The 23,733-nt window shown below is 37.5% G+C and overlaps 1 protein-coding gene across 2 annotated transcripts; it reads right to left on the bottom strand.

Moving 5' to 3' along the window:
* Nucleotides 1-334: 334 nt before the first annotated feature.
* Nucleotides 335-23,346, bottom strand: LOC137278481 (secretory carrier-associated membrane protein 1-like). 2 transcript variants are annotated; one of them, XM_067810830.1, is made up of 9 exons: nt 23,112-23,346; nt 12,818-12,931; nt 12,294-12,443; nt 10,784-10,850; nt 9,978-10,106; nt 7,803-7,965; nt 7,248-7,346; nt 5,396-5,513; nt 335-3,233 (listed from the first exon to the last, which is right to left on the bottom strand). In XM_067810830.1, the coding sequence occupies exons 1-9, from the start codon at nt 23,166-23,168 to the stop codon at nt 3,069-3,071; spliced, it is 1,062 nt and encodes a 353-aa protein (XP_067666931.1). In that variant the 5' UTR covers nt 23,169-23,346; the 3' UTR covers nt 335-3,068. The 2 variants fall into 2 exon arrangements, with proteins under 2 accessions (XP_067666931.1, XP_067666932.1); XM_067810831.1 differs by lacking the exon at nt 5,396-5,513 and adding an exon at nt 6,065-6,182 and having other exon boundaries at nt 23,112-23,330.
* Nucleotides 23,347-23,733: the final 387 nt, after the last annotated feature.

The raw sequence follows: 23,733 nt of genomic DNA, 5'->3' as shown, positions 1-23,733 counted from the left end.
CAAGCAACTATGTCCACTTTCCACCCTTGCTGAAGGAGGAACAAACTTTCAATAGCCACTAGTGATGCAATGACAGAACAACAAAATTCCAGGTTTGATCTGCAAAGGTGGTAACTGGACTTCTACAGTCAGTTAACTCCCCTGCCCCACAAAGACGAAAAGCAAGTTCAGAACGTGCCAGCAAATTTATACCGAACCACATATGATAATACATGTTCAATATTCCCGAAGGTTTTCAGGTATGACCTGGAAACCCAACCGATGAACATATAGACTGACTGAGCTTCCAGTGAGTAAATCAGAAGACATGCTTAAGAGACAACAAGAAGTAATCTTACATTATTCATTTATTGACATAATATTTCACTTTTTCACAAAAGAAATTTCACCAATTCTGAATATCTTACAGGACACATTTTGTACATGCACCCCACAACAAGCAGAGAAGAATAATTTCAGACAGAAGGATTGAAACAGACGGTGACAAACATGTGGATGACAGATTCAGAGGTGCAGCTTTTGTACAGCTAAGACACAACCACATTGGTCAAAACATGTAACTTGAACACATTCACATTTTCAGTGTTGGCAGCAAACCATTATGCTTCTGACCTAAATATAGATAAATATTATTTGCACATAAAAACAAGCAACCCTAACTTTCGATGTTTAGCTGGTTAACTATCAGAAGCTAAAACCACACATATAATAATTTTTCACTGATCTTTATTCAACTTAATTTTCAGCATATTTATTCATATATGCATGTGCACATATTCATGTATGTTGTCCAACATATCAGTGCTTCTATTTTTCAATAAAGAATGCCAATGAACTTCAAGTATGACCATAGTCAACTCCGATGTTGACACAAACCAACCAGAAACAGGCATACCTTTAAGTACTCTCATGGCTTCTACCCGACACATTGAAAAGGCTGTGAATGAAGATAATGGTAACAACAAGCAAGAATCTCTATATACAGAAAACACTGTGAGTGCCCACATTATTTCAGAACTCCTAACACCTCAGAGACTCTCTACATGACGATCAACTTGCAAGGTCAAAATCACATATTATCATGAAGGTTAAAACCATGTTAAAGACTATTCTACACTAACTACTGTGTCAAAGCCTGGGGCTTTTAAGCATTTAATACCCAACCATTAATTCATATATTCAACAAGAATGATCCAATAAATTACCCATATAAACGAAATATTTGTAATCTTAAGATATCAGGCAATCAAATAATTGATTGCTAACAAAACGCCCCAATCAAACTTCAGTGTGGGTATTGTGATATGGAAATTTATGTTATTTCATGAAAATGTTGCCTACTATGACACAGCTGTTGTGTTAGAATGTTCCGTATTACATGTTGGTAATATATATTTACATAAAACATGTTCCAGTAAGTTTGTTTCAAACTTCTGTACCTTGTTGGGGCAGACCTGTGTCTGCAGGCAGGTGCAACAGAACCAGGTTAATCCGCAGCCATTAACAACCATCACTTCCTACTTGTGCAAGGACTACAAAAAGTGATTTATCAGTTCAACATTGATGACACCACAAGCTAGCCTTCTTATCATATGCTGACAAATAATTACACCTGGTAGCTGACAACGTCCATTTGCACAGTACAACATTTTCATTCCCACGGAATATTTATTTTGAAATATATGATAAAATTTACACACAGGCAAGAGATATACAATGCTCTTCTTTTCATATTTACTTTCACAATTACTTGATTGGTGCCCATGTTTCATGTTCAGTGACACCTAAACATTAGGCTCAATAGTATCAACAGCACAGCATTTTCTTCTTCCACCATTGCTATCTGTCACCATTTTACGAAGTTAGCCAATACAGGGTACACACCAAAACGAAATATAGTTTGTCTATCAAAAAAATAAATAATGTATAGAAGCAAATCAAACATTGTGCTATCTACAATGAGGGAAATGAAGAAATGTTATTAGCAATATTTAAAAGTTTCCAGGAACTGAAGTTGTGACAACAGCTCCGAAACATGTTACTCTAGTAGTTAATCCTAAATGCAAAAGATGAAGAAATGATTCTCTCCTTGTTCTTCTAACATACACTATTATCGGAATCTCTGACTATAGGAGGAGACATGATTACATATCAGTCGATAATACTCAGTCTTCCATAAGCCATATACTGATATAAACAGGTGCATTTAATTATGGTAAATGCATACTTGCATGATGCAGTGAAAAGGTGTGCACATGCCATGTAATTCTGTTCGTGTGTTAATAAATATACACACAAAGATAAAAATTTATCAAACCTTTGCCAGTAATAAGAAGATTGAACAAAATGGAATTTTCATCTTGCAAGCCTAGATTTGACCAAATCCAATGAATTACTTCGAAATACCACTAGTCAATTTTTTTTTACTTCTCTGCCTGAAGTTCAATGTTGACAATTAATTTCATCTACAATGATTTTGAAGAGTCTATCATTTCTATCCAGAATTGAATGAATGATCTAAGGCCTTTATGAAAAGGTAATGCAAAGCAGAATAAAAGGTATCAACATTAGCCAATTTGATACCTAGGCTGGAATGGTCCCTGTATGATTGACAATATCTCTCAAACTCTGATTGCACCAGGGTGTACAAGCATATTGCAAGACTCTAAAGTATGATTAACCCAATACTCTAGGGACACGAGTCATATCCATGTAAGCTTAGTCACTTGTCATATTCATTATGGGACTACAATGAATTGAAGGTGATTCTTAAAAAAAAATCTTCTTTGCTGAGATGTCCACAAACAGTTCTATCATTTCCCCTCACGTGGAGCTCTACACTGTTCTGAAGTGACGGGGGAATAAATTAAAATATAACAAATAACATCAACTGTTTGGGAAGTTGTCCTATTAGAAGATTGACAAAATCCATTACATTGATCCATAATGTGAACTTTCACATTCTCTAAGGTAGCTCCAGGATATAGAGACGTCTGTCTCACCCAGAAACAGAGTTCTCACTTCACATTCCTGATGTTGGACAAGCATATTCCTCAGTGATGTGTTCTTCAATAACGGTTTCCAGAGCCATATTGCTGAGCAGCACCACGAGCAGCCCCAGCAGCGGCATTTGCGGCAGCATTCTGTACAGCTTCATTGCGCATGACACCTGTCGCAAACTCCTGCTGGGCCTTCTGGAAACTGGCTCCAGTGCTGCGATAGATCCTATGCACCTGAAAATAGCAAAAGGAGTCATCTGAACGCATAAGGTATATTTCCACATAGAAGTTCCACAATATTATATTTTAAAAAGTCATAGGCATTTTCAGTTGTGACATGAATACAAAGTAAAAACTTTCCACTAAATATACATTACGCTGAAAATGTTTCATTATCAAGTCAAGTTAACAGTTACTTTACAATATGAAGAGATCACTACTGACGTGAAGGAACTGAAGATAACAGCATACAGAAACAATTTTGAGTATGTATCAGATTTCCACAAATCTGTGGTGACATGAAATGGTAAAAGGATGAAAATGTTTAGTTAAATTTAAGAAAATGATTTTAAAAAATGATGATAAATGTGAACATAAAAAAATTAATGTCTGCATTTCGTTTATGCCAAGATGGGTGAACATATCAACATCCAGTGGCTGTAGAAGCGCAACAAATATCGCCATCAAACTACTATGAGTAGAGTAAGTTAAACTCAAACTGACATTGAGTAGACAAGGAATACCAAAAACTAATTTGGCACATCAGGAACGAAATACTGCAACAGTTTTTAAAACACTCAAAACCAATATTATTCATACCTTTTTCTAAACATGAAAAATAACTCAAAGAAAACTGCAAAGTTTACTTTTTTGTGCATGTACTCTGAAAAATCTAACATAGCCATTTTTCACACTCACATGCAGATTTACTTTGATACTCGAACAACAACAACCATGCTTGACTACTAATACATTATGTATTTTGTCAGTCAACAATCATGTGTAGCTGCAAGCTGTTAATTTACATGCATCAGCAGAGTAAGTCAAGAATATTCAGCTAATCTTCCCTGTTCCTAATCATCTCTACATCAGCCTTCTTTTCAAGGGATTGATGACAACAAATCATAAAGTAAGGTCCTCAATGACAACTTCCATATTAAAAAATGTTCAACAAATCAAACCAGTGATGTACCCAAATACCATAACAACGGTCAATGTACAAATTGCTCAAATACCCAAAGCAGTGAAAATCAGTCACCAAAACTGTAACTAGAACCCAGATATTGACGTGTCCATATTACGGATTCATGCAAGTACTTGTGTATAACTGCATTATGGTGTTGACAGAAGGTAGTTTTAAATTTACAAGAACCTGCCGTATATGTGATGTGCATTTCACTATCAAGGAGGAAAAGCTTTAAAATCTTTATCTATTAACATTTCTTATTCAAACATAATGGTGTATCAATGATCTATCAATGGTGCATTAATGGTGTGTAAAACTGATCTAAAAGTCACAGGATAGTATGATACTTGAAGAGGCCCTTCTGACATTGGTACCACAAAAATGTACACCAGCTGCAGTCACCAAACACATACATGTACCAAGCATGGCAATATCAGTGAGTGAGTGATAGAGTTTAGTTGTATACCACACTCAGCAATATTCCAGCTATGTGGTGGCAGTCTGTAAATAATCAGATCAGGACCAAACAATCCATTGATCAACAGCATGACCATCAATCTACTCAACTGGGATACGATGACGTGTCAGCCGAATCAGCAAACCTGACCACCTGATCCTGTTAGTCACCTTGTACAACAAGCATAGGTTACTGAAGATCAATTCTAACCTAGATCTTCACAGGGCAATATCAACCATGGTAGTCAATATGAGTCTGTTTGTTACTATGCACCAAAAACAAATCCCTGGAAAGTTCAGATGACAGTTTTATATCATGTTCTATAGTGTGGTGTGGTGTGGTGTGGTGTGGTGTGGTGTGGTGTGGTGTACATTTCTCTCACCCTAAACCCCAACCAGTTTTCATTCATCTTTTGATAAATACTTCAAGTACATTTGTGCCCAACTCTCGAGTCATACATTTTGCCAACCTTCGGTATACAGACAGTAACTGGGGAACATTTGTGTGTACCAATGATGGCAGCAGGTGATAATGATTTCAGTTTTACCTATCAGCTGAGGGTATGAGGGGCACAATCACAGGCCCTGAAAAGGGTCCAGGATCGACTGACTTGCACTTAAATTCGTGGAAAAGTGACATCCCTGGTGTACAGAAAAACCTGGGGTATACTTGTCGAACCTTTACTGACAATGAGCCTAACAATGACTGCATGAATATGATTAATCCTGCTGTAGTTCCCTGGTGAGTACCTACCCTGATGAGCAATACCATGCAGGCAACAGCCAGGAGGGAAAAAAAGAAGGCTACAATAAGCATGACAGCTGCTGCCCCTGGACTCTTGCCTATAATTCCAAGGCCGTTAATCCACCCTCTACAAGAAAAAAACAACTATTGCAACGGAATAGCTAGCTATGAAGGAACTCAGTACCATCAAGACAATAACCACAGACAATGGCAACATGCTAGGTTAAATCTAGCTGCTTTCCTGCACTTGCTCAAGTATAGCCAGACAAGGTGTCAACTGACATAATGTGGAAATTTTTAACCCCCATTTATCAATTGCAAACGTTACTGACATATTATTTATGTTTTCATCAATGCTTAGTGGAGCAAAACTGTTTCAAAAGACCTTTCTGGATATTCTTGAGTAATTGCAAGTTAATGTGAATGTCAGGCTAGAGAAATGAACACAGAAACTGGAAAATTGAGACAGAAATAAATATCTTTACTTTACTTTCGAAGTAAAAACAAAAAGACTATCCATACGCAATTTGTCTAAGAATAAAAAGGTGGCTAAAAGCACATTATCATGCACAGCTCTGTCTCAAATTCCATTTCTGAAGACATTTCACGTAACAAACATTCCCTGTGCAACAGTCATACATGTGACCCACAACCAATGGAAGGTCTTCCCAACTCTACCTTTACAAGTGTGGCAAAGCTTATAATGGCCAACAGACCAAAAAAGATGCCAATAAATATCATGATGAGCCCAGCAGCAATACTGTTGCGGACTGTCGAGAGACCTGTGATGATGCCACTGAAATACAGTCAACTTTGGTCAGTGAGTGAGTGATCTGTGTCCCAAGCTATGTGGAACAGTATTCCAGCTATGTAACAGCATACTGGCTTTATCCTGGGAGGAAAAAGCAAGGTGATGAATGTCTCAGAAGCCTACCATCACATGATCAGTGTGGACAAGATTTCAAAGCCACAATCATAGGTATTGTGATGGCAGCTGGGACGTAAGTCACCACCGTGAATTGTGGCGTCAAAGATGACTAGGCCACCCATGTAACGAAAGCATCTTTAATTATGAAAATGTCATTTCATATAAACAACTGTTAAGCTATTTTTTCCTGTAATCTTTTACACCAGGACATTATTCCAATTTTTAACTTTTATACATCCAAGATGCAATCTGCTTAAACAAACAGTTACACATGGATGCTAATCAAACTTAATTACTTCATGGCCATTGTCATGTGATGTTGTGTTGAAGACCTTCTCAAGTGAGTGAGTTTAATATTATGCCACTTATTTGAAATATTCCAGTGATATCGTGACAGGGTGAGTGAAAGAATTCAGTTTTACACCACAGTATTTTGCGGCAGCCTGTAAATGACTGAGACTGGACCAGACCATCCAGTGGTCAACAGCATGAGCATCAATCTGGAAGCCGATGACATCTGTTAACCATGTTACATGATGACATCACAACCACCCAATCCTGTTAGTCGCCTCTTATGACAAGCATAGTCACCTTGCATGGGTTGCTCAAGGTCTTTTCTACCCTGGACCTTCACAGGTCATTGTGACGTAGACAGAAGAAATGGGCTTCACACATATGAAATATGTAAGAACTGTTTCAAAGTTGTCTGCCTTTTTTCAGGCAGCCACCACAACTGAGCTAAAAACTGAACTAATGAAGAGTCTTCAGTTGTTTCATCTGGGACAAATCTTAGTTAAATTGAAAATTTCTGACACATAAACATACAAAAGTTATAAAAACGAAAGAAACAGGAGCATATATATATATGCTCCACATGTCCAAGACTTGTAAGAACAAAAAGAAACAATTAACTTTACAAGAAATAATACTTACACTGTGAAGTTTGTGATGCCCAAGCACTGAATGACATACACACAGAATTGGAAGAAAAATACAAAAAAAAATACAAAGAAATTGAATGAGCTGTCACTCCTGAAAAAGAAGAAAATAGACATTAATAGAATAGTAACAGTTGCGACACATAAAGATTTGTAAACAAGATAATATGAGTTATGGTCTGACCTCAAAAGGGACGTACAGAAGTAATTTCTGAACGATTATGTGTTCTACTGATAACTCTTGATCAGCTATAACGCACTAACTAATCTTGGCCAACGATTCAAACCAACACTCGAGCTTTCTGACAAATCTCTAGATTATTCATGGCAGAAAGTCTACTTTCTTAACATGATACTGTCTATTATAGTAAAGAATCAATATCTGTTATCCTAAACACTGTTACATGGCAGATACTCTGTCTCACAAATAACAAATATTTATAATAATAGTCTTTTCTATGGGTTGCTGGAACCCCTAGGGGAGGCAACTCTGAACAGTTGAGTGACAATAGTGTTATGTATATTTGAACAATAGTAGCATTCTGCTTACCTGAAAGCTTTGTAGAGGGGTCTGTACCAACAGATGAAAGAACAGGGGGAAAAGACAATGAACCATAAAATGGAGAGGCCAAATGTAGTGCCTCCAGTACTTGAGTCCACAATGAAGTAAGCCAAACTTGCCAACACATTCAGGAACAACACAAATACATGGACTGGAAAACAAAGCAGAATAAATTTACACTTCTAAATGTTTCAAAATTAATGTAATCTCCAATTTGCTCAATTAGCATCAACAAACAGATAAATCATGATAATCAATATTTGACTATATATGGTCACAGTAAGGAACATTTTACCTGAACGAACAATTTCATTCACGTGTCTTTTCAAGCATATGAACCATTTATTCACTTTTACATCAACCATTCTAGACAATCAAAGTAGGTAGTCTCTAGGTTGAAGTATACTTTATTGGCCTAATCCACTGTCAGCATCCTCGATATCTTCATGATATACATTCCTAGAAGTCTCCACTATGGCCTGGATGCATCTATGGCTCGGTCCAACAATTTTGTTACCTCCCTTTGTTTGCTCTGCATTCTCACAATAGCCAATCAGCTAAGGCGCCATTACAACTGAACTTGCCAGTGTCAATGAAGATAGCTGTCGCAGCTGTGAAGGTTTGTTTGCAGTGCGATTCAGATTTGGGGGAAATCATTCAGACACATTGACAGGTCCATAAAATTTTTACAAATACATGCAAGAACTCCTACCTCATTCAGAGAACCTGTGCATGGTTTGTGTTGCTAAGTTTAATCAGTTAGATAATGTAAAAAGCAAAAGTGAGTTGTGATTGGTTCGCTCAATTTCCCAACATATACACTTAACTGCATAAAAAGCAAGCCACAGGGGGTAGTAAATTTATCGGGCTTAGCCGCAGATGCATCCAAGGTATGTTGGAGATTTATTGGAACGTATACCCTGGAGATATTGAGGATGCACTGTCAACAAAACAAAAGTGTTTAGATCATCATCACAATGACTAGTGATTTGTTCTACAATTGTGTTAGTTCTGTGATGCTCAAAAACACTAATGAAAAGGTACTATAAATGTTGCCAATAGCCTGTACCTTCCTAGCGTGCACACAAAAAGGAAAATAAGTATGTCAAGTCCTTGTTTCTATGAGAGAGTTTAGTTATTATACCCTGCTTTTAGTAATATTCAAGCAATATCACAGGAGGGGACATCTGAAATGAGCTTCAAACATTGTACCCAAGTGCAGAATCCAACCAGGGCCTTCAGCATGACAAACGAATGCTTTAACTAATGCCAGCCCATCACCCTCCCTAGTTTGAGGTATTCACCTAATGTGAAAAATGTGTTCTTACTGCACACCAATGAGGTCTTCCCAAACTAGGTGCAATTTAGATCACAGTGTGGGAAAGAAAACAAGAAGACAAAGTCAATAAGATCCCCCACAATCGCATAATACTCTTCGTGAATATGTCTACTAGTTATGATGATGTCAAATGTTTTGGCAAAGTGGAAGGAGAGTGTTGAAAATAGTTTATTCAGAAGTCTAAAACTACCAAAAGGCACCAATACACCACCAGTCCATGTGCACAGTTTTGGTTAGGAAAAGATCACTACCAACAAATTCAGTCAAGTCAAACTTGTTGCCAAGGAAATGCAGAAACAATCTATGTGCCAAGTTTGGTTTACAAATATTGAACGGTTTAACAGTTCTGGTCCAAGAAAAGAGCACATTCATCAAATTCAGTCAAAGTCGAACTTGTTGGATGGAAACGCAAAAAAATATTACATTAAGAATGCCAAAATTAGCAAAAGGCACCAGTAAACCACTAGATCTATCCATGTGCCAAGTTTGGTTTAGAAATAGTGAACGGTTTTGAATGGTTTCTGGTTTTTGCTCCGGGAAAGATAAATGTGCATGCACGCCCCGGACAGAGTACATTTTAATACCACCACCCCAAAACCAGTTGCGGGGGATAATGAATGGCAGTATTTACATGATTTTACTTCATTTATTGTGATCATAGAGCTGTATCAATGTTAACCATTATTGTTTCAAATCAGCATTCGAGGGACATATGTGACATCTTGTTTGATCACATGGTCACATCTTGTTTGAAAACTATCACGTATAAACCTGGAGGTTTCAGGAAACAGAGAAATGTAAGCTGAAGGTGGTGCATTACTTACACATCCAGAGGTAATAGACAAACTTCACAATCCTCTGAAAGTCTAATGGAATATCTACACTGAAGTCCTGGTAGAAGCAAGGCCCCATAGGGAACCAGCTTGGCAGAGGTGGCCAGTTGTTCTGACGGTCTGAAAATGAAAATACAAACAAGATACTACAAACAAAATTTTCATTCCAATAAGGTATCAGGATGAAAATAAGAGAAAATTATAGCCGTAACCGCCCAACCATTTGCTCAGGCGATTCTGGAGAGTGTGATGTGTGCCATGCAGCTGTTCACTTGAGTAGTTTTGGCAAGAAAAGGAATAGACTCAAGTGAGTGATTGTATGTTTGCTTCTAGGGAATTTGAAGGGATTTAAGTTTCCACTGACCATTCGGACTTAAGGGAGATAAGCAAATAAGCAAGAGTCAGGATAAGGAAATATTACAAGCCAACCCTAAAAGATATGTGTTCTCTTAATTTCAAGTGAATTGCAAATACATACACTGTAATCAGTCTTAGACATATATAAATAATGAGTGAGTGAGTGAGCGAGTCCAGTTCTACACGACAACTCAGCAGTATTCCAGCTGTATGGCGAATGAAAATAATCCAGTCATTAACAGCATGAGCATTGACCTGAGCAATTGGGACATGATGACATGGTATCCAAATAAACCTAGAAAGTTGGAAAGTGTACATACTCTTAAAATCATAACCTTTAACTCCAGTGGTTTGGAATCACCTAATACTGGGGAAACCTTTAGCACTTGGCAAGACAGTTGTGTTAATTCTGTAACTTATTTAACACCCAGAATACTGACCTTTGAACTGCATGTTTTTCATTTCTTGTTCTTTTCTCTGAAGCTCAGCAGCTTTCTTTTCTAATTCCTGTAACAGAAAGGACAATAAACATCAAAACCCTGAACAACATAGCAAACTCTGTTACCTTTGAACATATTACTTCAAGTCCTATTGCATCTAGAATCAGCACGTGTCTCATTTTCCTCAAGTGAACAAAAGGTTATTTGGGGAGGTTGCAAGGAAACAAAACCTGGTTACTCTCTGACTTAATGCCCATTATGTTGATCACTTCATTTCATCTACAATCAACTATTGTATCCAAAAATATTCAATGTGCCTTCTGACCAAATCTTCCAGACAACATATCCCTTGACGATGACCTCATGATACACATGTTGAAGTTCTTCAGGAGTTTGAAAAGGTATGTTCGTTCCTCCATCACACAGGAATACAAACAGCTACTGTATAACAAATGAATTCAAGACACAGTCTTTTTAACCCTTTGAGAGGGAAAACAGCTTGTTCAAACCAAAGAGTGCTTAGACACACAGTTAATTTTAAAAGCAGGAAAGCACCTAACATTTTCTCACTTCTACTTTCACAAAAACTGGGGGCCTTTGATGAAGCCAGGGGACACACAAATGTTCTAAAATACTGATATAAAGTAGGAAATTTTTCACATTTAACTATCCATCAAGAATTCAACATGTCGGTGTCACATGGTGTATTCACATGCTACATTTTCACTTCTTACACTACATTTGCTCACTTTTCAATGACAGTACATTATTTCTATGTTCTTTCAACAGTAACACTCAAGAAACAACTGTTCACTGTCCATAAGCTGCACTTTCTCAGAAAATATAACTTAAAAACAACAAACAAGTATTTGAAAACACAACGGGTAAAAGACCAATATGAATCTTAATGAAGACAATTTGGCCTATTGATGTAAGGGGCACAACTCATTCCCATCCATAAGTGATTATTGCAACTGATCCAACAGGAATCAAATAGCAGTCAATCCTTTCAGTACTTTTTTCTAAACCTATCAGAACTGATGTTTTGACACTGAAACATGTAAACTTTCACTTGGGAAAAATATTGATAAAACTTGGTGAAGATATAGAGAAGTGAAAAGTATCAACTATGACAGATGAATATATTTCATTCTTAAGATTTTGTGTTGCAACCTTTGAGTGCAGTGACATTTCATTTTTGTGCCATTAGGAATTTTTGTATGTGAAAGTCCCCAAACTCTCATTTGGGAAAAATGAGCATTGCATTCAATACCATCCTCCCACCCCCACCCCCACCCCTACCCCCACCCACATTAGTTGAATAGTTAACATGCATTGTGTGTCAAAGTACTGTTTATTTCTGCAATCAAAAACAATGGTTCAGTTAGCATGGAATGATGCTCAGTTGACTTCCATTGGTCACTAACAGCCAAAACAGGCACATGCTCTGTCAGTACCTGTACTATGATGAATGACAAAACCTGTGAAGTATTCACAATGGTGGACAAACCTCTTGCCTTCTCTGAAGTTCACTTGTGTCGATCTTCTGGGCAGCAGATTGTGTGTAGGGCGGTGGAGGCTCCTCTGATGGGGTCATGATGGCCGGCTGAGTTTGAGCAGGTTGAGGAGGTGGCACCAGTGGGGTGGTAGAGGCATTAGACTGAAAGGCCAATTTGAATCAAATACACAAACAGTAATGTACTGCACCATCGTACATGAAGCTCTTCTATGATACAGGTATGATGAAGATCATTCTTAAACAAATGGCTTAATAAACTGGGTTTACTGCTGGGCAAATGTAACCTAACCAAGGAGGTTAAATAAACACAACCTCTTAAGAATATGACCTCCTATTCCTCTTTATATGTTTCACAAACTAATTCAGAACAAAATATATTCAAGTAATTTAATAATTCAGTTGAAACATTTCCTTACAAAATACAGACTACATCCAGTCTATTAAGCAAGAGTGTTTCTTTCTTTGAGACAGTGGATTCTGGTTATCAAATAACCACTTTTAGAATGATCAGTTACCCCTGATGCTGGTCTGGTTTGGTTGCCCTCGGCGAAAGGGTTGTAGTCATCAAGTCCCCCAGCTTTCTGTCCACCACCTCGCCCTGACCCTGCAGCCTGCTGGACAGACGGGTCCTGGAACATAACATTATCCATAATTTTGTGGTTTTCTAAACTAAGCACTCATGACAATGTGGAAAATATCCAGTCGTAACATAACCACAACTTCATCATGTTTGTCTTGATCCATATAAAATTCACACTTGGCACATAGTACAAGTCAATAAATATCAAAGTTCAAAGGCTGTTGATCGGAATACAGTACCTTGATCAAGCACTAGTTGCCTGGATATGTGTGCGATATATAAACTATAATAATAAAGACACATGGACTGAGTGAGTTTAGTTTTACACTGCTCTCAGCTATATTCAAGTTATATGGCTGAGGTCTGTAAATGATCGTGTCTGGACCAGGGAATCCAGTCACCAACTGCATGAGCACTGATTTGCACAATTGGGTGTCAACCAAGTCAGCGAGCCTGACCACCTAATCCTGTTAGTTGCCTCTTGCGACAGAGTCGTCTTTTATGGCACGCATGGGTTGCTGAAGGCCTGTTCTACATCAGACCTTCACGAGTCAATGATACATTGAACACTGAGACAATTTCTTCAGATCATCGCATATACATTTATCATGATTGTTCCTTTTTGAGCGAGTGAGTTTAGTTTTTATATATAGTTATGTTGGCATCCTGTATTTTGCATTTTAAAGTAACTGAAACAAAGCCCTAACACAGCCATATGTGCTTCTAGTAATGCTCCCCTCATCCACAAATGAATAAGAATCATGACTACTCATCATCATGTCTTTCACCATATATATAATGCACAGTACATGGAATGTGCATAGCAATGAAACGGACATGTTTCAAACAGTATTTCAACAGACAATCCAGAAAACCCCCAAGTCTAATAAGACTCCTGCATGTATGGACTAGTCAAATTGCTTGAACATGATCAATGAAACAGTTTCCTCCAATATGCAGACCTTTAGCAAGCCTTTGGGTTGATCGACTGTTCATGGGCCAAGTGATCCATTATCTTCCAAATTCATGGGCCATTTAAAAGAAAAATTGGATCTGGGAAGCCATACTGTTCAGAAATGGGATGCTCGTTTGAATTTTCAGAGCCAACGGCAATCTCAAGCACTATGTACGTTAATGACATGTAGTGGCTACATTTACTGAAAGACTGGCCAGACTCAGCAAGTCTCCGGCACTGCATAGAAACTGTGCCTGCAGCATATAGTCTGGCAATCAGCATCAACGTTACACTATGTTCACTCTATAGCACAGTATTGATTTCTGCAGACTGAGCTGTGCTACATTAATTAGCATCCTAGAAGCCAGTCCTTCATCAATAACCAGTACCTGGACTGTTGTACAGGTAATGTGGCCACCATGAACAAACATCAAGAATCAGATGTGAAACTGTCAAATTAAACAGACCAGACACCAAGCAACATGGCTACAAAATTGTCCATCTCAAAGAGCATGTTGCACTGGACTGATTAGCTCTACAAATCTAGACAGATGTAAAATGTTATGATTGTTACATTACAAACACAGCTGCATGTCAGCTGGCATATTCACTGGTTAAAACTCACTGCTCTCAGAACACTTGTGTGTTGTCTCAGCCACTAGTACGAAACCTGAATCCAGCAAAACACCTTCTGAATTGATACATGCTAGCTCAGAAAATGTCTATCCATATCTTGAAAAGTTAAAACCATATTGAAAATTTCAAAATGGACACTTAAAGATTCTGTTTTACTGAAACATGCAGCAGACCTTATTAGTGTTGGGTACTCAATATCTTACACAGAATCTCAGTTTACGACATCAGCAAGTAAATCCCCGAACCCTTCAGTACGATGTCCTCCTTAACCGACGAAACTGAAACGGTTCTTCCAAATTTAGCATCTGAAGTCACTCACCATAATGACAACTGTCAGTCCACTGTGCATCTGAGTGTTAGACGCCATCAGGCTCAGAGCTGTTTCATTGCAGTATCAAACTGTCAAGATTCACCTGCTGCGCACAGTGAATATCATTTTTATGTTGATGCCTGTCAGTTATCACCTTGCTGAATAGGAGCATAATGTATAATTGCCTGTTTTGATGGAACTTTTCCGCTGATATTACACACATGGTACTGAGAAATACGCTAGCCCACTAAAAATGACTGACAATACAACTGTGTGAGTCAAAGTCAAAGATGTAGATGAAAAAGTAAAATGAATTAACACACAAGTCTCACCAAAGGCACAATCACAAATGCTATGAAAAAGTCTCCTTTATACTCTGTTATTTGAAACTGCAGTTGCCATCAGTGTTGATCAGCATGATCACGTTCTGATGGTAATGTGATGTTTGCTAACCTCCGACCTCATGCTTATGAATAAGCACCATCTTAATCATGTTCTTGATTTCACTTCAGGAATTAAAATGCCTCTTTCAAAAATCAATTTTAAAAACTACAGGAGCAAAATAAGCCTACAAATACAATGAATGTTGTTTGTGAAAATATGACATAAAACACAGCTCTTTTACTTCCTTATACACTTACATGTTTACAAAATACATAAATGAAATAATACTGGTAGTTAATAAGTTCTAAAAACTATCAATGCTAATGATCTATTGAAGGATATATAGGTCAACCTCACCAACAAGTAATCCAGAACGGTAAATATGTTTCTACTGCTCATAAATATGTAATTGTCAAGTTAACCCTTGCAATATGAAACACTTCCATATGCTTTTTGAATATATCACATACTATTTGCCCATGTATATGGTAATGCAATGCAGTACACATGGCTATGTTAACAATCTTAATCATATCAATGAACAGACACAAAAATATTTTTACTAGCAACACACTAAATACCAAATATGTTCTCTTACATTTCACAATTAAATCAACTATAGGATTAACAATTTCATAAAATATTTCATTTGTCTTTTTTGAAAACATAGTGAGTATGACTTTATGCAACTATTAGCAATATTCCAGCAATATCACAGCAGGGAACACCAGAATTGGGCTTCTCACATTGTACCCATTTAGTGAATCGAACACGGATCTCTGGTGTGACTAGCAAATACTTTAACCAAGAGGCTAACCCACCGATCCCCGACAAAATAACATTTACAAGCTACATATGAGGAGTATTGTTCAGGTAAAACAATGACTAAATAAGTAGCAGTACAACAGGAATTCACATACCAACAAACAAATACAGGTTTCTAGATGATCAACCCAATCACACAAAATGATAATGACACACTTGCATGAACATCCTGGAGGAAATCAAAACTATAAAGAACATGTCCTTTACATCCTTTACTGTGCCTAAATTTGTGGCAGCACTTAAAGGTAAAATAATCAAACATAATTATAACACAATTATCACTTATTCATGACATATAATATACATTGCTGCTTGTCAAAAAAAAATAAACAAAATTATAAATGTACAATCGTGATTCAAAAGTGCAATATTTTGTACTTGGGTTTACTTCCCTCGCAATGAAGCTCGTGGAAGACCAAACCCAGTCATAGCAGGTAGGGGTGCACTCAAGTGTAACAACAGCTTCCGATTGGCTGGTTCATTTGCTGATCCGCTGAGGGCTCATTGTGTGTCCAGAAAGATGATCTGTTTGATAGGCATTTCAGAAGTATGGAGAGTCACAAGAAAGTAAGATTCTTCATGGATAACAACTTAATTTATTGTACTTGATGTGTCGTTTCAGTATGGATTCATATACCGTCATTAAACAAAATCATTTACACTAGAAGTTGTTCTCCAAAAAGAATGTATACAGAGATGTTGGTTTTTGTAAACACATGCTCTCTGAATTAGCATTCGATTCAATCAAAAATCATCTCAGGAGAGATGATGAACTACTGCATGGCTGGAATCTGTCATTCGTCCAAGTACAAACCAGGACTTGAAACTGACAAGAGTTTGCACCAATTTCCATCAGATCCAGTTATCCGAGAACAATGGATGTAGTTATTTTGCAACCCACAGACATAAAAACAAGTCATGTGTACATGTGTAGGTATGTTAGCCTAATTACATAATGTGGTGCACGAGTCATAAACCAATTTATTTTGTTTATGGCGTATAGCCTGATAGGTGTTAAGTTCAAATTGCATGTGGTCAATGACTGAAGCTGTGTATTGCATATTGTCTTTAGCAGACAGGCAGGCAGAGTGAGTGAGTTTAGTTTTACGCCGCACTCAGCAATATTCCAGCAATATGGCAGTGGTCTGTATATCATCGAGTCTGGACCAGACAATCCAGTGACCAACAACATGAGCATCAATCTGCACAATTGGGAACCGATGACATGTGTCAACCAAGTCAGTGAGCCTGACCACCTGATCCCGTTAGTCGTCTCTTATGGCAAGCATAGTCGCCGTTTATGGCAAGCATGGGTTGCTGAAGGCCTATTCTATCCCGGGACCTTCATGAGTCTCAGGCAGGCAGACATATAGGTGTCAATGAACCAGACACTGAGCTTTCTCTGTGACAGAGGCTGCTTTTTTTATGTAACGAGTGGATTACTTACTTGTTTGTGTACACAACTAAGGTTAGACTACTGCTCACGACCTCATACTCCGGGCAGGGCATACTATTTCATGCTTCACAAACCTATTCACTGCGCATGCGTTATGGGGTTATGGGCGCAGTGCAGCACACCTGTTAAAACCACTTTTTCCCCCAGCACTCGGGGAAATTTAGTGAATCATCTGAACTTCTAATTTTGCTGGCTTTTTTTCCATCACATTTTTTTCAGATTTATAGGTTGAATTGGCATTTTTTATGATTTGTTTCAGTAAGTGCATACCGAAAGCTTTCAGAATCTGCAAAGTTGTGTCGTACATTGCATGTGACTTTTAATGTGCACAGTTTCACTTCAGGCTAAAACTTACCACTCATCTCATGTTGAAGAGAAGATGAATCATGAATCAAATGCAATGACTGTCATGAAAATACAATCTCCAATGTCAAACTACCCCTGGCATTATATATACATAAATATTATCAAACTAACAATGATGACACTACTGACAGTTAACTTTGACAATTTGGGGAATAATTATGATTAACTGCACCTGATACATGTGGAAGTAAAATTTGTCATGACACTTCATTTGGTATTATTGCAAAACCTGTAGTTATCCTTTATCATGCCCCTACATTCAAAGGCAAAAATTATTGTGACACATCAACATTAGACAGCAAACATTAGACAATGCTACACGCTTTTGTTTCTAGTTATTTCTTCAAAAACATCTATCACATACACCTATAATTCTTATGAGGGGAATATACTATCAGGTGAAATGTGTTGGCAAGTAATAGTGATAGTTTCATATTCAAAGAGAGAATGTTAGGGTGTATTTGAGGTGCTTGAAAAATATGACATATCATGGATCTGATCTGATTTGCCATTGATGCTTGTGATGCTTGAGGGTTATGGTTCCATAACTTCTTTCTTTCTTGTTGATCTTATTATTTGACAAAACTAGAAAGGCGTTTAGAAGGCTTTGTGACAGTTTTACACTTCATTTTTGAGGGCAGTGTGACAGAGTCAGTTAACATTTTGTTAATGTCCATTCCATTCCCCACATGCAATAAGATATATGAATTAATTTTTTAATGTAAACAAAAATGTCTCAAAGTAGATTTTCTAAAACGGCAGCTGATGTTAACACATGTTCTCGTGTTATGTTTGCGTTCTTTAACATGTTTTGGGAGGGAAGGCCGCTGTGTATCATTTATTCTTTCATTCACATATGTACTTCTTTCTTTTATTCTCTACCTTTCATTCATTCACATAATTCTTGCTCTTAATTCTTACTATAATTCATTCATTCATTGTAAAATTCTGACTGATACAATAAACTGGCTGAAGTTTTGTTAAACACAGCTGAAGTAGCCCTTAGAAAGAGCCAAGTCACTGTGTGCACTGGAGCATGACGAGGCACACATTAATTAGTACAAATGGTAAAGAGAGCGAGTGACCTATCCCTGCTGTAGATTATCCCTGACCTAATGTAGACCCAAAAATGGCAATGAAAGTCCCTAGGAAGATCATTCCATATCTTGAGTTACTGCAGAGCTATTGGATGATTCAAAACACCAACAAATCATAGAGACCTGATGCCAAGGTAACAGATTAATATTGTTCTGATTACGGATACTGATGTATAACTCCAGCAACATGTGGTCTACCATTATGGTGTTGTAACAACAGGGCCATTTTGTTGCAGTGGTAAAGGTGCCATTGGTAAAATTTCATCTTGGTACCCAACATCATTCAAAATCCCTGCAATCACAGTCATTGACATCCTTGATGCTTCCGTTATCCAAGCCACTAGTATAATGTGCGTAACTCCAAAATAATCCCTTTTCAGAACATGGCCTGATGTAACATTCACCTCTGTGTCTGCAGATAAGGCCTTCTGTCAGCTAGGTGAAGAAACCAACAGGAAAAGACCTCTTCTCCACTCACATGGTTCATATCACATGTTTTGTTTGCTCCACTCAAGATGTCAATGTTTATCTTCTGGAGAAAGAGCTGGCATTTGGATAGATGTGTTAATGTTGAACTGTTCTCACAGATACATCTGTAGCCAGGTATGGTATGCGTGGGATATTGGATGAAATCTGTGGTTTGAATCAACTGCTCATGCCGTAACATCGTTACTCATAGGTGGCCAACTGTGGGGATGGTTCATAACTTGATTGTTTCCTGAAAACGCTGCAGTTAGTGACAAATGGTTCACTTAGTGGCAAGAACAAGCGTCTGCTTGACAAGGCTCTTAAAGTGAACAATGATGCCTATTGTCTGGAATAAGTCATGTTTCTTGCAAATTCAATAAGCAACACAAACGAAGACAAAGTACATTGCTCCGAAGACAGCTACCTTGAACATGATCAAGTAATTCAAGTGTTTCGTCAATGAACCATTATCCCATGTTATCGTTGATCCTCTATGAAGCTTGTTTTTCTGCATATTTCAAATTTGTATTCCTGTAATTCCTTGAATACAAACCAAATGCTGCTAAGAGAATATTTTAATCAAAAGGTAAGAAAGTAATTGAGTGAGCTTAGTTTTACACCACACTCAGCAACATTCCAGCTATACGGCAGCAGACTAATCTACGCAATCGGGAACCAATGACATGTGTCAACCAAGTCAGACAGCCTGACCACCCAATCCCCGATCCCCAATCCCCAACAAGCATAATTGCCTTTTGTGACAAGCCTAAGTTGTTGAAGATCTAATCTCTCCCCCAACCCCACCCCTCCAATGTTCACAGGTCAACAGGTCACTGCTGTAGCTGGATGAATGAATGCACAGTCACTAGTCAAAGTGACACTGACCATGAGAGCTGAAAAACCATAGCACTCATTAGCATTAGTTTTACCTCTGTAAACATGGTAAAAAGACATAGGAGGTTGAATAATGTGTATTACTTTAAACATACTAAACGATAATATTGTCACCATGCTCAGGACCTTCACCTTGCTTCCTGTTACATTTAGTCAGACATCTTGCTACCTCATAGAGCTCTGATACATGCTTAGTGAAGCACAAATGCATGCTGCATGTAAGCCATTTCATTATATATATTGTTTTATTGAAAACGTGTCATTATCAACCTCATTATGAACCACGTTGAACATACATGTTATTGACTGTGAATTTCATTTTGACTGTTCTCTCTATGTAACCTCATCAGCATATGTCCACCAGAAAAGTCCAAAATGTGCCATTTGCAATCCTATTATGGAATGATTTTCTTGCAATCATAAAAGTGTCATCACAGAAATATCAGTTGTTAAATCACACATCTAAATCAATCCAAAAAACTTTTACCTTTGAGTATAGATACTGTTGGTGTGAAGAGTAAACCAATGACACTTGTAGAACCAATACTATCAAGTCAACAATAGAGAACAGGACTTTCACATGGTACTCTAATTGCGGTGTGCTGCATTCAATATTATACTCATAGAATATTTTTTAAGATTTTGAAATTAGAGTGGGTACAACAGCTTAGTAATATTTGTTGAAATGTGGTCCTTTATAAAAATGTATCGAGGTGGCATCATGGAACCATATTATTGTGTCATCTTTTCATGTTGATACCTGATTTGTGACATCAAAGAAAGTCTTTGCTAAATAATTTATGTGTTTAATCATATCAACAATGCAAATCCATGCAGGGTCATATTATGCTTACATCCAGTTTTGCACCCACGTTTCAAAATGAACATGCCCCTGTAAAAGACTTAGTGTAATATGGCTGACAGGTATATGTTTAATGGCAAGCATATATTATAAGCCACAAAATATGGTGTGCATGACCTTAGGTCAGTGAAGGATAACTGAATCATCTGAACAGTAAATGCCAAGTAGTTAGCTAACATCCTAAATAATCTTAATTAATTTCTGCATCTGAACCTGTGCAATGTAATTGTGGCTACACATACACAGGAGAAACATCCCGCCCATTTGACATACAGCTGAAGGAGCACAAAACATCTGTACAAATGGACCGAAAATCAGTTCTCTTTGAGCAGATCATCAAAAACCCTTCTCACTCCATTACTAGCAACAATCAACCATAATAATCACTAATGTCCATGACTGGTGCAAGTGCAAACTATTAGAACCTTTAATGATTAAGACAATTACAACCACAGCTAAACAGGAACAAAGGCGTGTACCTACCCAGCGCCTGAGAAGTTAATTTGATCATGACTGACTTCTATCCACATCACTTGTAAGAACTCTTGCCTTGTGTAAACAATATACCTACTGTCTGTACATCTCACCTTTTCATCACGTTTCTCATTCACTTTATTGCACATACATGCAACACTTGCTTCTTCTACAATTTAGTGCAAATACTCATTGATGTATCTTGTTTGTATTAATTTACCTGATGATGGGGCAAGGAATAGGCCAGAAATGTTGTGACATACAATATACAAGAAGTTGTCATCCATATTTTTTGGCTTCTACTTCAATACCAACTTCTCAATGCTTCTCAAGAATCTGGTGAGGATTTACTTTTCCGAGTTCAATTACAAGGTCTCAAGGCTAAACAGTTAATGTGCTAAACACAACAGGGGCCTTCTTATATAAGTACTGTTTTTTTCAAAACTTGATGCATATACAAAACTTTAAACTTTTAAACAAGGTAAAATATTTGTACACGTTCCCATCAAATAACATTGGATTAACACATTACATCAGATGAAATATCTAATCCAAGCAATGAATAACACACCTTGGGAATGCCTTAAGAGTGAGTGAGTTTAGTGTTATGCCACATACTGCAATATTCCAGCTATATGGCAATATTCTATAAATAACTGAGTGGATAAAACAATTCAGTGATCAACTGCATGAGCACTGATCTACACAAATGGAATATGATGACGTGTCAACGAATACAGGACAAATTTTATGGATTGCCAATTCTTGAGTTTATTTGAGTTTAAGTAAACTCAAGAAATTGAAGTCCATAAAATTTGTCCTGTATTACTACGCCAACTTCTAAATGCCTTTGAAGAATCATGTGTCAACTAAGTCAGTGAGCCTGTCCACCTGATCCCACTGGTCACCTCTTGTGACAAGCATTTATTATTGAAAGCCAGTTCTAACTCAGATCTTCATTGGTTCGCTACCCTAGGGATTGTTAAGGGGTGTACACTTGGGTGCTCGACTGAAATGGGATTCCACGGCTAAGGTTTATAAAGACTGGGTGGCTTACACAAAGAATAATGAAGCACATAAAAAAGAGCCACTTCCTGAAGCTGGATCCAAAGATCCATACCTGTTATCATGCAGTCCAGTCTGCCGCTTTGAAACATAAATAAATATACACTAGACCTGATGAAAACTACGTTCAGCATATACACACATTGTTAAAATCAGCATTAGCGTTCAGTATATCAGAAATGAGGTTTAGTGTATTAAAATACATAGAGGCTAGTAAATGAATTTACATGTCTGATTCGTGATTCATGCTTCATTTGCGAAAAAAAATCGATAATTAATGATGGAGACATTCTTAGGTTCATATTTCTTTCTCTTACCCACAGAAAAACACAAACGACAAGCAACAGATTATCATATTTGATGTGAAGGCGGCATAATTTGCCAGTCCACGCCGACTTCCTGTTTCTGAAATCATGAAAATAAGACAAAATGCTCACTGAGAAGGGGTTGGACGCTTCGGGATCTGCAAACGGGTTGCTGTCGAAGCCAGACATTTTGTTTCAGTTCGGTGACAACTTATATCAATCTGCTATCGACCCCACAAATCAAATCCAGTATTTCTTCTCATTTACCACAGGTGTTTAGACAAATCTGCCAATATTTTGTGAGGTGTTCCTGTAATATGGCAGATTACTTTCGGCGCATGCGCAATTGTCAATGTCACATGAAATTACGTCATTTCTGCCGGTAATGAGCTAGTTGTTCGTGTATTTCATTTTAACGTATCAGAATCTTGATATAATTAACGTACATTAATTAACGACTTTATTGTAAAATGCATATTCTTGTACAGGTATGTGTGGATGTGTCCATAATAAATATTCATTTGGTATGCTCGAAAAGACGAACACGAAAACGGATCTTGTCGTCTGCTATATTTAGATTATGCACTCATACGTACGAGGGAATTTCTCTTTGAAAAAAACAGACACCTCGTGACCACAAGTCATCGAATGGTATAGGTCGTGACTTTAAAACGATGACGGCATGACCACTATTAGTTTTTGTGTAGGGAAACTAGTACTGGGGAATCTAGACAGATACCTTTAATATGGTTAA

This window comes from Haliotis asinina, chromosome 3 (assembly GCF_037392515.1).
Source record: "Haliotis asinina isolate JCU_RB_2024 chromosome 3, JCU_Hal_asi_v2, whole genome shotgun sequence".
NCBI lineage: Eukaryota > Metazoa > Mollusca > Gastropoda > Lepetellida > Haliotidae > Haliotis > Haliotis asinina.
This window is presented reverse-complemented; position numbering and strand designations above follow the sequence as displayed.

Bases quoted from the DNA above. Each gene is read 5' to 3' on its own strand.
- LOC137278481 (XM_067810830.1), bottom strand. From the start codon at position 23,168: ATGTCTGGCTTCGACAGCAACCCGTTTGCAGATCCCGAAGCGTCCAAC. The intron at 12,444-12,817 runs GTAACTGATCAT...TTGGCCTTTCAG, and splicing joins AAACCAGACCAGCATCAGGG to TCTAATGCCTCTACCACCCC. The intron at 3,234-5,395 runs GTAGGTACTCAC...TGCTATTTTCAG, and splicing joins GCATGGTATTGCTCATCAGG to GTGCATAGGATCTATCGCAG.